The sequence below is a fragment of the Porites lutea genome, chromosome 2, assembly GCF_958299795.1.
Source record: "Porites lutea chromosome 2, jaPorLute2.1, whole genome shotgun sequence".
NCBI lineage: Eukaryota > Metazoa > Cnidaria > Anthozoa > Scleractinia > Poritidae > Porites > Porites lutea.
Genome location: NC_133202.1, coordinates 10,791,767 through 10,804,640, shown reverse-complemented (window position 1 = coordinate 10,804,640; position 12,874 = coordinate 10,791,767). Strand labels below are relative to the sequence as shown.

The 12,874-nt window shown below is 40.6% G+C and overlaps 1 protein-coding gene and 1 pseudogene across 1 annotated transcript; both read left to right on the top strand.

Annotated features, from left to right (window-relative positions):
- The first annotated feature begins 96 nt into the window (after positions 1-96).
- Positions 97-9,220, top strand: LOC140927707 (cleavage and polyadenylation specificity factor subunit 5-like). Its single transcript, XM_073377383.1, has 9 exons — positions 97-228; positions 550-606; positions 1,989-2,018; positions 2,125-2,238; positions 3,240-3,303; positions 4,589-4,681; positions 6,872-6,947; positions 7,073-7,187; positions 9,015-9,220. The coding sequence occupies exons 1-9, from the start codon at positions 113-115 to the stop codon at positions 9,034-9,036; spliced, it is 687 nt and encodes a 228-aa protein (XP_073233484.1). The 5' UTR covers positions 97-112; the 3' UTR covers positions 9,037-9,220.
- Positions 9,221-10,770: 1,550 nt separating this feature from the next.
- Positions 10,771-12,802, top strand: LOC140927706 (arylsulfatase I pseudogene; annotated as a pseudogene).
- Positions 12,803-12,874: the final 72 nt, after the last annotated feature.

Below are 12,874 nucleotides of genomic sequence, written 5' to 3'. Positions count from 1 at the left end.
TTTGATTTGGACAATTCATGTCTCATACATATCAAGTCACACAATTAAAAAGTACGAGAGGAGTCTGGTAAACTGGTTCTCAGTCTCTCCGAGGCAATCGACTGGAATCAAGATGGCGGCCACTGCCGGAATGAATGCACGCGGCTGGCCAAGAAATCGGGCTCCAAGTAACGCTGGAAAGTACATGACAGGACAGCAAGGAACACAGATTGATCGCACTGTGCGACTGTAAGTTTTCATGCCAGGAAATACTCTTTTTGTTTAATCTTACATCGCTTTTATGCGTTTGGTTTCGGTTTGCTTATGTGACTGTTACATCTGCATACTCAAGCTATTGTAGTTTGTCCCGGAAAGTTTGGTTTAGGTTTAGCAAGTGAGTTCCAATCGTTGAACGTGTGACGTTGTAATATAGAGAATTAAAATTAGCTGAGTTTTGAGTACCACATTCCCAATGTACTTTTGTGTTGAGAATAAAAATTTAAGTCATTGGTTCATTAATTTTGTGACCCTGTCACTGTAATCTTATCCCACTGTTTCCTTTCTCTGTAGATATCCTTTGACAAATTATACATTTGGAACCAAAGAAGCATTATATGAAAAAGATAGGTGAGTTATATACTAAACAGACTGATCATTTTGTGAAACGAGCAGACAATGTGAATTTAAAATATTAATCATGCGTCAAGGAACAATTCGTTTAGATTTGTGAATCAGGCGTGCCAAATTGCCCTTCATGCATTAGATCGCACCTGCACGTGTGAGACTCATGCATAATGCAGGAGAGTTAGCAGGTGATAATGCATCAGTCAATTTGAGGTGCACCCATCCCCCCAAATCCCCCTGGGGCTACTGTGGGACATTTACCCCCTTGTCAGTCTGGCATGTGGGTCATAAGCAAATTTTGCATGGCCTGGGGGTCAGGCATTTGCCAACCTTCTTCAGAACAGATAGCTTTACAGCGGCACTGTTAATAATTAATAGGGAGTTTAAGCAAATCGCTACGGCGACCTCTACTATGGCGGTCGTGGATGCGGTGTCCTGGGGAGAGTACGTCTCGTAGCTCGCCAAATTTCAAGCTCGGTTCTTGCTCACTTGCTTTCGCTATAATTTTTCAACAACAGAATTCAATGGTGGTCAAGTAAGAAAGTGGCCAATTTAAAAATTTTGTTTGCCAAGAAGAATATTGATAGTGAATATCATCAGAGGGCGATTCGTGCACGAAACAGAAAACTGCAGATGAAGATGGCAGTAAGCTGCTGGTGATGTTTCTTCTTGTGTACCGCATTTAACACTGAACAAATCAACAAATTCAGCGTTTTAGATATTCTATTCTTGTTTAAACAACCTTCAGTGACATTTAGCTTTATTGCTAACAGTTGTGCGTACGGTTTTTGTCTAGCCTTTGTTTGTACTGACGGATTTTCTGCGGCCATGGCGCGGCGGAGCTCATGGTACACTCGCTTTAGGATCGAAATCTCAAACTGAGAAAACACAAGGAAAATGTATTCACTGGAAAACCAGAAGCCTCGAGTGCTTTCTTGATAAAGTGAAAAACAATCTATGATAGCTCTTAAAACCAGTGATCCTAAAAAATAGGAGAAGAGTCGACTTTTATACTCGCGTAGTAGCGACTACGCCAGAAGACAGCTCTTCACGTCATAGGATTTGGTGCTACGGCGAAAGGTCATTTCCAAGCATGTGTACTGCGTCATTTCGGGGCTTTTTTACTTCCGGCTGCTGTAGTAGAGGTCGCCGTAGCGATTTGCTTAAACTCCCTAAAAAAAATTTTTTTCATTTCACTTTTTTTAACCTACAAACAAATTAAAACAAAATAAATAACAATAAGAAGATTAGAATCATGAATGGTGTTGTCGCAGCTTAATAATAATATACCCCCCTGCCCCCTGCCCAGGTATACTGCAGGGCATTTCCCTGCCATGTAATTTGAAATTTAATATCTTTGTCTGGCTTTTTTTGTTACTTTCCAGTTCAGTTCAGGCAAGATTTACCAGAATGAGGTATGAAAACGTCAAACAATAGATCACCCTTCAATGAGTGTAAATTAATGATTATTTTCTGGGCAAACAAATCACAGTTTTTCACCTTATTTTGCATTCTTTTTAGAGAGGAATATGATAAGTTTGGAATGAGAAAGACTGTTGAAGGAGTACTGATTGTTCATGAACATGGACTGCCACATGTGCTACTTCTGCAACTTGGGACAACATTTTTTAAGTTGTGAGTCTACTTAATTTGTCAGTTTACATGCACTTTAAGTAATGATCCAGGCAAGAAGGGAAGCAATTTCTTCTGTTGTGGCGCAATACGCTTTCCTCACTTAGAAATGTTTTCATTTTTATGCAGAGAATGCTTAAACCTACAAAAAGGCAGTTTACGAAAGAAAATGTATTTAAACTCCACTTTTAAAGGGTGTATTTTTGTGTTAAAATATTTCAAATAATCACAAGAGTTAAAAACAATAGCCAGGAAATGTTTGCAATTTTACATGATCCGCACATACGATTTCTGTGTTACTTAGACTCAGACAAGATTTTGTTATAAGGAAGTTGGATAGAAAAAAGGGATTAATATACATGCTGCTTTGCAAAGATTTCATAAAATTTGATGTTTAAACCAATTAGAACCATAGTAGAGACAATAGTAAAGTTACATGTAGCACCTTTTTGCATTCTGATGTGTTCACTGCATTTTGGTGCTTTCCTTCTTATCTGGACCATTACTTAAGATGTATTTATTGGGCTGCCTATGGCAAAGCCCAGTCTACATGTAGTTTTTTATGATTTAAATAATCTGATAACCTGCTTTATTAACTTAATGTAAATGCAACAAGTAACGTCTAGAGCAGTGTGGAGATCTTTGTTCTGGGTCCACAGTGGACTCAAATCTCCCTTCAACCTGAATGGCTAATCAATGATAGCTTTTTTGACAGGCCAACCATGGCTTGTACTCAAATCCCTGTACACAGCTGAGGGTCCACAACAAGGAGTTTGGCGCTGGCTTGAAGGCAGACTTAACCAAAGGTTTACACTGTAGTTTTGTCTGATGCAGGCTAATAATAAGGAAGGCCTGAAGGCATAACTATCTTACCCCAAGTCCTATGTTTATTTTCTTTTCTGGCCAGAATTGCTTAAATATTTGCATGCGACCTTTGATTCAAAAGAAAAACAAAATAATTGGACAGAATTTGTTAAAAAATATTATTTCTATTATGACCCTAGGCCCGGTGGTGAGCTAGTGGCTGGGGAAGATGAGATTGATGGACTGAAGAGATCTATGACTGAGGTAAGTTACTTGCCATTAGTAATGTCATTGCAGCATTGTTTTGTTTTTCTGTTTTGCTTTAATTTGCCATTAGCACATCTCCCATAACACACCTTGTTTACCTCCCAAATTTTTGCAGAAGCATTGTCTTCACTTTCTCTTGGGACAACTGTAATATCAAATTGAGTAATTAAAAACAAAGGTTGTTCAAAATTGTGGGGAGGCAAACAAGGCATGATATGAGATGAGCAAATGGCAAATTACAATAATTATTTTATTGCAAAAGCTTAAGAGGAACACACTGAACAGCTAAAAAATTATTTTTTGAACTGGCTTGTTTAAGTTAGTTGATATCCCTCTATAACAAACAGCTGCTGATTAAAGGCTTTTGCACGCTTTGTAGAGTTCAAGTCCAGATAAGGCTTGATTACTGGCTGCTGTTTGGGACACTCATCCCCCTAAAAGAGCTTGAGAAGAAACAAAGACCAGACCCCAGTGAGGGTTCTATATGAAATAAGATCTTTTGGGCTGTCAGATTTTGCCAACAGTTCTACACCTTAATGTTCTACAGTTGAACCTCCATATGTGACCACCTCTCATAAGCGACCACCTATCTAAAACACCAATCTTTTGCGATTCAAAGCCTTACAGTTAGAACCTCTTGTAAACGACCAACTCCTGTTTGCAACCATGGCCATGTTTTGGGGCTGATGATTTTATAATCAAATTTCCAATGTTTGCAACCTCTTGTAAGCAACCACTTGACGCGTGGTCTGATCTCTGTGTTGGCTGTATGTACTAGTATGCTACTTAGAGAATAAGAAGAGCTTTTACCTGTAGTAGCAACATGGAACTACACATATTGCAACTTGAAAATCACATGCAGTGAATTATCTCCCAGTAGATGTGTCTAGAACTCTTCTCAGAAGAGACACCTTGTGGCCTGAGTCTTGTATGACCACCTCCCTTAACCCTTTAGGTCCCAAGAGTGACCAACATCAATGTTCTCCTAACAACATCAGCAGATCATCAAGAGTAAAGTTTATTAGAATTACTAAATTGATGACCAAAGGGAAAATGCTTTGATTGTGAACCAAATTCTCTCAACTATTCTTAAACGAAATGCATGGAGATCAGTCTGGAGAATTTGTATGTGGATATTGGGGCTTAAAGGGTGAAGCGACATCTAAGCATTTGGGGTGGCCACTTACGGGAGGTTCAACTGTACTTATTTCATAATCTGGAATGTTAAAATGTTGGCAGTGCATGAGAGAAAAATAACATTTGTCCATTTGGTTTTGTTCAGATCTTAGGTCGTCCTGAGCAGGGAGTGGAGGTTGACTGGATTGTAGAGGACTGTTTAGGGAGCTGGTGGAGACCAAACTTTGAAGCCCCTCAGGTAACATGTGTAAACTTAGCCCTTTCACTCCTGTTGAGGCTAATCCTCAACAAGAGAACAGTCTGTTCCAATCCTTTTGTAATTTATAAAACTACCAGCATGCTGTGTGCACACCTCGGTCTTCATTGAGACCAAACCATGTGTTTAATTACCTGTAACACTTTGGTGTGAGTTTCTCATTGTACGGTAAGATTTTCAGAGCTCTTGCATTTCAATTTCCATCCTGACAGTAATTTAGTTTTTCTTTTGCTTAGGTTTTTACTGATAAGGTGAAGTTTTAGTAAGCCATGATGAAATTGTGACTTGTGTTGATCAAAAATGTGCTGACATGCGCAAGTCTGAGTCTTCATTAAAGTTGTGTTTTTAGCGGAGCTCCACCCGCGCGCAAAGCGCGCGCGTGGGCGGAGCCCCATAGCTAAGGAAATGTGGTAATCTACCTATCCCAGAAAATTTGGTAATCACGTGACCGTACACCGAGCGAGCGAGCGATCGAGCGACCGTCCGTCCGCACCACAGGCATACCAATGTAAAATAACTCAATCAACAGGTATGGGAACCCAAATGCAACTCAAGGTTTTATTTGGAAGGAAATGACATGGCTGCCGGACTTTTAGAAAGAAAAACGTCGTATCTTTTTCGGCGTTATTTTTCATGTGTACACTAACGTGGATAACAGAGAAAGAGTTAGAGCGAGTTATTGAAAATTCGTTGGAAGAAAAACATGGAAATTCAAAGCGGCGGTGAGAAAATGAGAAATGCTAGCGGCCAGCAAGGTGAAAATGAGCGGCAGTGAATTATAAAAGCGAACAGAACACTGGAAACAAAATATTGGGTAAGCACATGCGACAATTTCTCCATAAAAATAGTGTGTAACTAGGGAGTTTGACGTACAAAACAGTGTTGTAGTCGTGCAAAACAACGGCAAGGGAAAGACAAAAAAGCGTGCTGCACGTGCAAATTTGTTTTTGCTAATTAGAAGAAAAAGTGTGCTGCACGTGCTTTTTTTTTTTTTTTGCTAATTAGATCTATTAGTCTTGAAGCCATTTTCATTGTCGTCCCCCGTTAAGGGTTACACGATTTAATTTTTTTTGTTTACACGTATTATTAACCAGAGCTTCGCTTTTAGACCTGGCTAAATCTATATATTAACAATCTTCGTTTGTGTGTGAAGTGCATTTGTCCCCTGGACAACTCCTATTGATGGCCGAATGTACAAATTCACTAAAACAAAATAATACAAATTTCTGTTTGCAAGGTCTTAAGATTACAGTTGAACCTCAATTACATGTAAGCAGCCTATCCCTATTGACCCGTAATCAAAGTCCTGAAATAATATTGTAAATAAACATTATTTGTAAATTAAGCCTCTATTAAGTGGCCAGCTCTATTTAGCAGCCATGGCCTCTTTTTAGCCATCCCAACAAGAGTTCTCTTATTGTTGTCATCTTTATCAAGGGGCCATCAAGTGTTTGACACACTTAGTGTGTTGCCTAACAGGATATAGTTCACAGATTTAAAAGTTAGTTAGAATTACGTACTAAATAGAATTTAAAGTACCAAATAAGAGTATTGCTGAAGGGATTTTATTTTATTTTATTTTCTTTGATTGGTAACACCATAGGATTTCATCCACGGACTCAAGAGTTAGAACTACAAACTAAATAACTATGAATGGTAAATATGAAAAATAAATATGAATAGGAAAAATAAATATGAATGGTAACACCATAGGATTTCATCCACAGACTCAAAAGTTAGAACTACATACTAAATAAATAGTACCATGTGAAAGTACTGCTGAAGAGGTTTCATTTGAGTGGTAACACCATAGGATTTCTTGCACAGATTCAAAAGTTAGAACTACATACTAAATAAATAGTACCATGTGAAAGTACTGCTGAAGAGGTTTCATTTGAGTGGTAACACCATACGATTTCATCCACAGACTCAAAAGTTAGAACTACATACTAAATAAATAGTACCATGTGAAAGTACTGCTAAGGAGGTTTCATTTGAATGGTAACACCATAGCATTTCTTACACAGATTCAAGAGTTAGAACTACAATCATACTAAATAAATAGCACCATGTGCATTTAAAAGTTAGACTGACAAATAATCTCACCAAGGACATGACATTGAACTTTACTACATTTAATTTTGTGTTTGTCTTTCTTCTGCTTTTCCCCAGTATCCTTACATTCCTGCTCATATAACGAAGCCCAAGGAACAGAGAAAACTTTTCTTAGTTCAGTTAGGAGAAAAAGGTATACATTTGAACATGTTTTGTCAATGTTTATACTTCGCAAATGATATTTTGACAATTCATTTTTTCTAGCTTCAGATTGTGAGAGTTGTGGTTTTGATACCATTCTATGACATTTTCTTTCAGCAAATTTTGCTGTCCCACGTAACTACAAGCTCGTTGCAGCCCCTTTATTTGAATTGTATGATAATTCACCCGGTTATGGACCAATCATAGCCAGTCTGCCTCAGTTACTCAGTAGGTAGGTGTATTATACCTGTGTTCTCACTCGGTCATGTTGAAACGCAGACCATGCAGACTGCAGACTGCAGACTGCAGACTGTGCAGACTGAGTGTTTTTTTTTTTTACTTGTACCTTAATTTTCTAGTAAAATTTTTTCTATAGTTTCCTGAAGGAGCGAGCACAATGGAGGAAGGTAAGCTGTTTCTTTCTGTAACTGTATTATATTGCCACGATTATCGGTATCTGTAAGATGGCAAGTCACTGGTTTGAATTACAGAGTGAAACCAAAGACGATCATCAACAATCAAGGAAATTGAGGAAATGTGTCTCTTGTAGCTGTTGTAGGAAACCGAAAAGGGTTTTATTTTAAGTCACTTAACCTGAAAAAGTTTCTTCAACTAAAAAAAAATTAATTAATCGCGGCCTGCCTCGTACCAAGACGTCTCTCTTCGATGTGCGCGCAAAGGAAGGCGGGAAGGAGACAACGGGTGAGACTGCCGCCTGTACCCTTCCCATGGTCCCTTGTGGTTCATCACCAGTCACTTGCGTTTCGCGCTCGCCTCTGCCATGCGAAAAACGAAGCACCTGAGGAGGAGGCTGAATCGTGGCAATATAATACAGTTACAGAAAGAAACAGCTTACCTTCCTCCATCGTGCTCCCTCCTTCGGGAAACTATAGTAAAAACTTTACTAGAAAATTAAGGTACAAGTAAAAAAAATAACTCTCAGTCTGCACAGTCTGCACAGTCTGCACGGTCTGCACAGTTTGCAGTCTGCAGTCTGCAGTCTGCATGGTCTGCATTTCAACATGACCTGTTCTCACTGGGCTTTCGAGATTGTAACAGAATGCCGATAACACATCCGTGTTTAACCCCCATAATTTTGCATAACCATTGTTTCCAATTTCTCCGGGGTAGTAGCAGCTGTCTCCAGAGAAATTGAAGGCAATGCTAGTGCATTTTTTTTGGGGGGGGGGGGTGGGGGGTAATAAGGTGTATCATGCAATTTTGTGAAAATTGTGAATTGAACTGGTTACTGTTGACTTAAAGCTCAAATGTGTCGGTTCAAATTCATCCAACATTGCTGGATGCAACATGTTATTGGTGTTGGTTGTTGTTTGATGATGTTGGTTCAATTGAGTTTAAACGTTTGGGTCCATTTAATGTGGCTAAATATCATTTAGGCAAAGTTAAACTCGAGCGAGTTGGCCAGCAGTCTTCTCCCACTTCAGTATGTGACCTACGGGGCGGCCTGCGGGGAATTGCAGGGCTCCTGGTGTGCCCTTTTGCTAGTGTTGCTTTGCATTGTAGCTTTGCTTGCTGTTCGTAGCGGATCATTGTTAGCCTGCTTGCGTATCATTGCGGATTCTTGCTGATCGTAGCGGATCAATGTTTGCCTTCTTGCGAATCATTGCGGATTCTTGCTCCCTCTCCTCCCTCCCTGCCTGGTGGTTTGGTAAGTATTTTCTCAGGTAAGTATTCTCTTAGGTAAGTATCTCCACTGAATTTATTCAGTGTGACGGTGCCGGTTAGTGGCTGCTGTTGGGGTGGTTCCTGCTTCCAGGGTTGCCATGGATACCTCCTCTCTGCTTATTGCATTTGGCCCCCCACTAACCTTTAAGGCACCAGCTCCCAAGCTCATCATTAGCGATGAGTTTAAAATGGATCAAACATCATCCAACATTGTTAGACCATCCTGTTGAATGTGTTCAAATGGGTCGTGCCATTCCCCCCCCCCCCCCAAAAAAAAAAATCATCATCATCATCACCTAGCATCACTGCTGTCCACTTTTTGGAAAAGTATGCAATGAAGCAAGTTTATATGTGCGTTTCCTTTCTTTTCTAGGTTTAGCTTTATATATTTTTGAAAGAATTGTGCTAGCATCAAAGGATATGACCTGAAGAAGATGGATAAGGGATAAACTCCCTGTCATTAGTTTCGATCTCTTTTTATGATTCTTTTATTGTATCATTCAGACTATATTTATTGATTGTACATGTAATTTGTTCTAGTAAGTGTGTTTTAGAAATAAAGTCTTGAAAAACTAAAAAGACTAAAACAGTTTGTCATAAAGGGATTGTTTTTATTCCTAAGGGTCAAATTTTTGTACGCGTTAATGTGATAATTCTGTCACTGCATTTATTTGAAGAGGACTGTTTTGTCAAATATCCGTTCAGGATAGTCTTACTTATAGTCCAATTTCGCGGACATCAGATCGATGTAGATTTAATAAATAAATGTTTTCTTGTCACAGTAACAGAAAAAAAATATCTTGGTAGGATTGACGAGAAATAATTGGGGCAATGATCAAGGCACAAGGCAAACATTTCTCTGCCCATTTTGTGCAAATATATGATAACTATTTCTAGATATTTTTTGTCTCATTTTTCCCTTTCTTTTCCTTTTCTTTTCATTCCTATTTATTTCTCCAAGTTACGAAACGCCTGTTGCGCGCTATCAGTCCACATTTCGTCAAAATGCGCGACTACTGTTCTCAGTCTGGAATTCAACCTCGTCCCCAGGGGTTTTCCCTAAAAAATGGGAGGCCTGGTATGGAATCTGGATCTTAAGGGTACATGAGTGGCTACTCTCCAACCGCAACCAATTATCTCGGAAGCGAAGTAAAGTATCTCGGCCCTGCTGTCCTCGTTTATGGTCTTAATTTCACGAAGGTGTTCCTGCCAGGACACTCCCCTAGACCCGGTGCTCCCATCGGGATCCTCCCTTAGATCCGACGTTTCCACCGGGATCCTCCTCTACACCTGGCGTTCTCACTGGGCACTGGGATCCTCCCCTGGAATCAACGTTCCCACCAGGATCCTCCCCTACACTTGACGCTCCCACTAGAATCCTCCCCTGGACTCAACGTTCCAACCAGGATCCTTTCCTAAGCCCGACGCTCCCACCGGGATCCTCCCCTAGTTCTAATGCCACTGGGGTCCTCCCCTAGACCCGACTCTTCACTTCAGGATCCTCTCTCTTTACAAGGAACGCACACGATTTCCTACCCTGCCAGCAGAGATTTCTTTCCGACATGGTTTTTAGCATTTGCACAGTCATTCGATTCGCTGACATTCGCGTGGCAACTACGCGGGGTAAAGATTTCCTTGAACCTTGATGGCGTTAATTCATTCGCTTAATCACAACTTAAAATGGACAAACTTAAATTCAGACCACGAGAAGAGATTATTAAAAAAAAAGGCAAGCTACGTGAACCTAGTACTGACTTTTCATAAGGTTGTTTAATTCAAGTGATCCGGTTCTCGTGGCTTCAGCCTTCGGCCGACTCCGCCGCGCGCGAGGGAACTCGAAACACATGGTACATATTAAACCCTGGGTAAGTAGTCAGCAACCTGTAATAAAACAATTGTGTAAAGAATTCAGTACCTGTAAAAGTACCCTTATTGAAAATACTCGCTTGGCTTGGCATTTTATTCCAAAGTGCAGATTATGTTTCTTTTATATTGTGTTAATTAGCCATCTTTGCTTTGTTTGCATCTGAAGAATTCTAAAGAACTTTTACCTTGTGAGACATTCAGGGTGATTTATCATGAAGAGAAAAGAATAACTAATTTTTTTTAACCATGTAAGTAACAAGGAGTTCGCTTCTTTGGATCTCTCAATTAGACTTAAATTCACTTACGATGATGTTTGCGCGGACTGATTCGAGATTCAAATTTGACATCAAAACTCTGCTCGTTATTTTAATGAACCTTTGTCCACCAATCAGGGGTCAGAGTAAGAAACCACATATAGTTTTCATCTTGGCAGACGATTTAGGCTTCAATGACATCGGTTATCACAACTCCAGAATCAAAACAGAAGTGTTGGATGAATTGGCCCGTACGGGAGTGACACTGGAAAATTACTACGTTCAACCCATTTGTACTCCAACACGAGCTCAGCTTTTAACAGGAAGATACGACATTCACACTGGCCTACAACATGGCATCGTCTGGCCTTCGCAGGCGAACGGTCTCCCGCGCAACGAAACCACAATCGCTACGAAACTTAAAGAGAGCGGTTACAAGACACACATAGTTGGGAAGTGGCATCTTGGCTTCTATCGGAAAGAATTTCTTCCTACACGAAGAGGATTTGATTCTTTTTACGGGTTCCTAACAGGTGGACAAGATTACTACACTCACATCAACAGACTTGGCTTTCACAAGCCCGGATACACGCACCTTAACGGCTATGACTTTTGGCGAGATGAAGAGGTCGAAAAAAATGTCATCGGCGAATATACCACGTTTCTTTTTGCTGAAGAGGTAGAGAGAATCATCAAAAAACATGACCCGAAAGATCCACTATTTCTGTTCTTATCATTTCAAGCACCACACATGCCCCTGCAAGTGCCAGATAGGTTTTTGAAAAGGTATGCTGAGATAAAAGATCGCAAGCGCCGCTTATATGCTGCCATGGTTTCTTGCATGGACGAGGCACTTGGCAATGTCACGAGCGTGCTGAAAGGGCGCGGTTTATGGGAAAATACTGTGTTGATTTTCAGCAGTGATAACGGGGGACAGATCTTGGGTGGAGGGAATAACTGGCCCCTGCGTGGCTGGAAGACTTCGCTGTGGGAAGGTGGCATACGAACAGTGGGCTTTGTGAAGAGCAAGCTAATTAAAAACCCGCGGAGAATTCACCGGGGGCTTATACACGTGTCAGACTGGTTCCCAACGCTTGCTCATTTGGCGGAGGCATCAACTGAAGGTCTTGCACTAGATGGTGTTAATCAATGGACCAGTATTAGTGAAGGAACGCTTTCTTCAAGAAACGAAATCCTGCATAACATTGATTGTCACGATTCAACTTTGGGCAGTCCACACGGATGCCATTGTCGCCAGGCCGCACTTAGAAGGGGCGATTGGAAATTACTGATCGGCTGCCCGGGAATCGGAGACTGGGTTCCTGCGGCAGAAATGAACAAACCGACCCAGTCCTCCACTGGTTGTCAAGGTCCGAACAGTGTTTTCCTGTTCAACGTCACAGACGACCCGGAAGAAAGAAAAGACGTTTCTGAACAGCATCCAGATGTGGTGCGGGAATTATTAGAAAGGATTGAAGTGTATAACGCTACTGCTGTGCCCGCTCGCTTTCCAGATCCTGATCCCAACTCTCTTCCAGCTAAGCATGGGGGGATCTGGGCACCATGGATGTATTGAACACAACTTCCATCACCAAATATATTAAAGATTTTACAAGTGACCATTCTTACTTAAAAATTTGGTACAAAGGACGAAATCTGAAAAGAATGTGGAAAGAACTGCTAAGCACGATAGGGCCATTTATACGAGGCAAAATGAGACGCGTCTTACATGAGACGTGTCCTAAATGAGACGAAAACTGTCCTAATAAACGGCACTTTTTGTCTGAAATTAGACGCGACTTAGCTAGGACGCGTCTTATCTAAGACGTAAAGGGCTGTTCGTAGATAAGACGCGTCTTATTTCAGACGAATTGTACCGCGGTTTATACGGGACAGTTTGCGTCTTACGTAGGACGCGTCTGATGTAAGACGCAAACTGTTCGGTATAAGCGACACATTTCGGCTAACGGGGAAACGCCAAGTTGAAGTTGACATTTTCTCAAAGTTGGAGAAGAGCAATTGAGAAGTGTCTAAAACAATTTTTATAGATAAAAAAGACAAGGTAAAACTTGGTCACGTGATACAAACTGGCGTCAACCGTTTAGTGTTAACC

Excerpts from the sequence above, each read along its gene's own strand:
- LOC140927707 (XM_073377383.1), top strand. The coding sequence starts at position 113 with ATGGCGGCCACTGCCGGAATGAATGCACGCGGCTGGCCAAGAAATCGG. Across the intron at positions 2,019-2,124 it reads GCAAGATTTACCAGAATGAG|AGAGGAATATGATAAGTTTG; the intron begins GTATGAAAACGT and ends CATTCTTTTTAG. Across the intron at positions 4,682-6,871 it reads CAAACTTTGAAGCCCCTCAG|TATCCTTACATTCCTGCTCA; the intron begins GTAACATGTGTA and ends GCTTTTCCCCAG.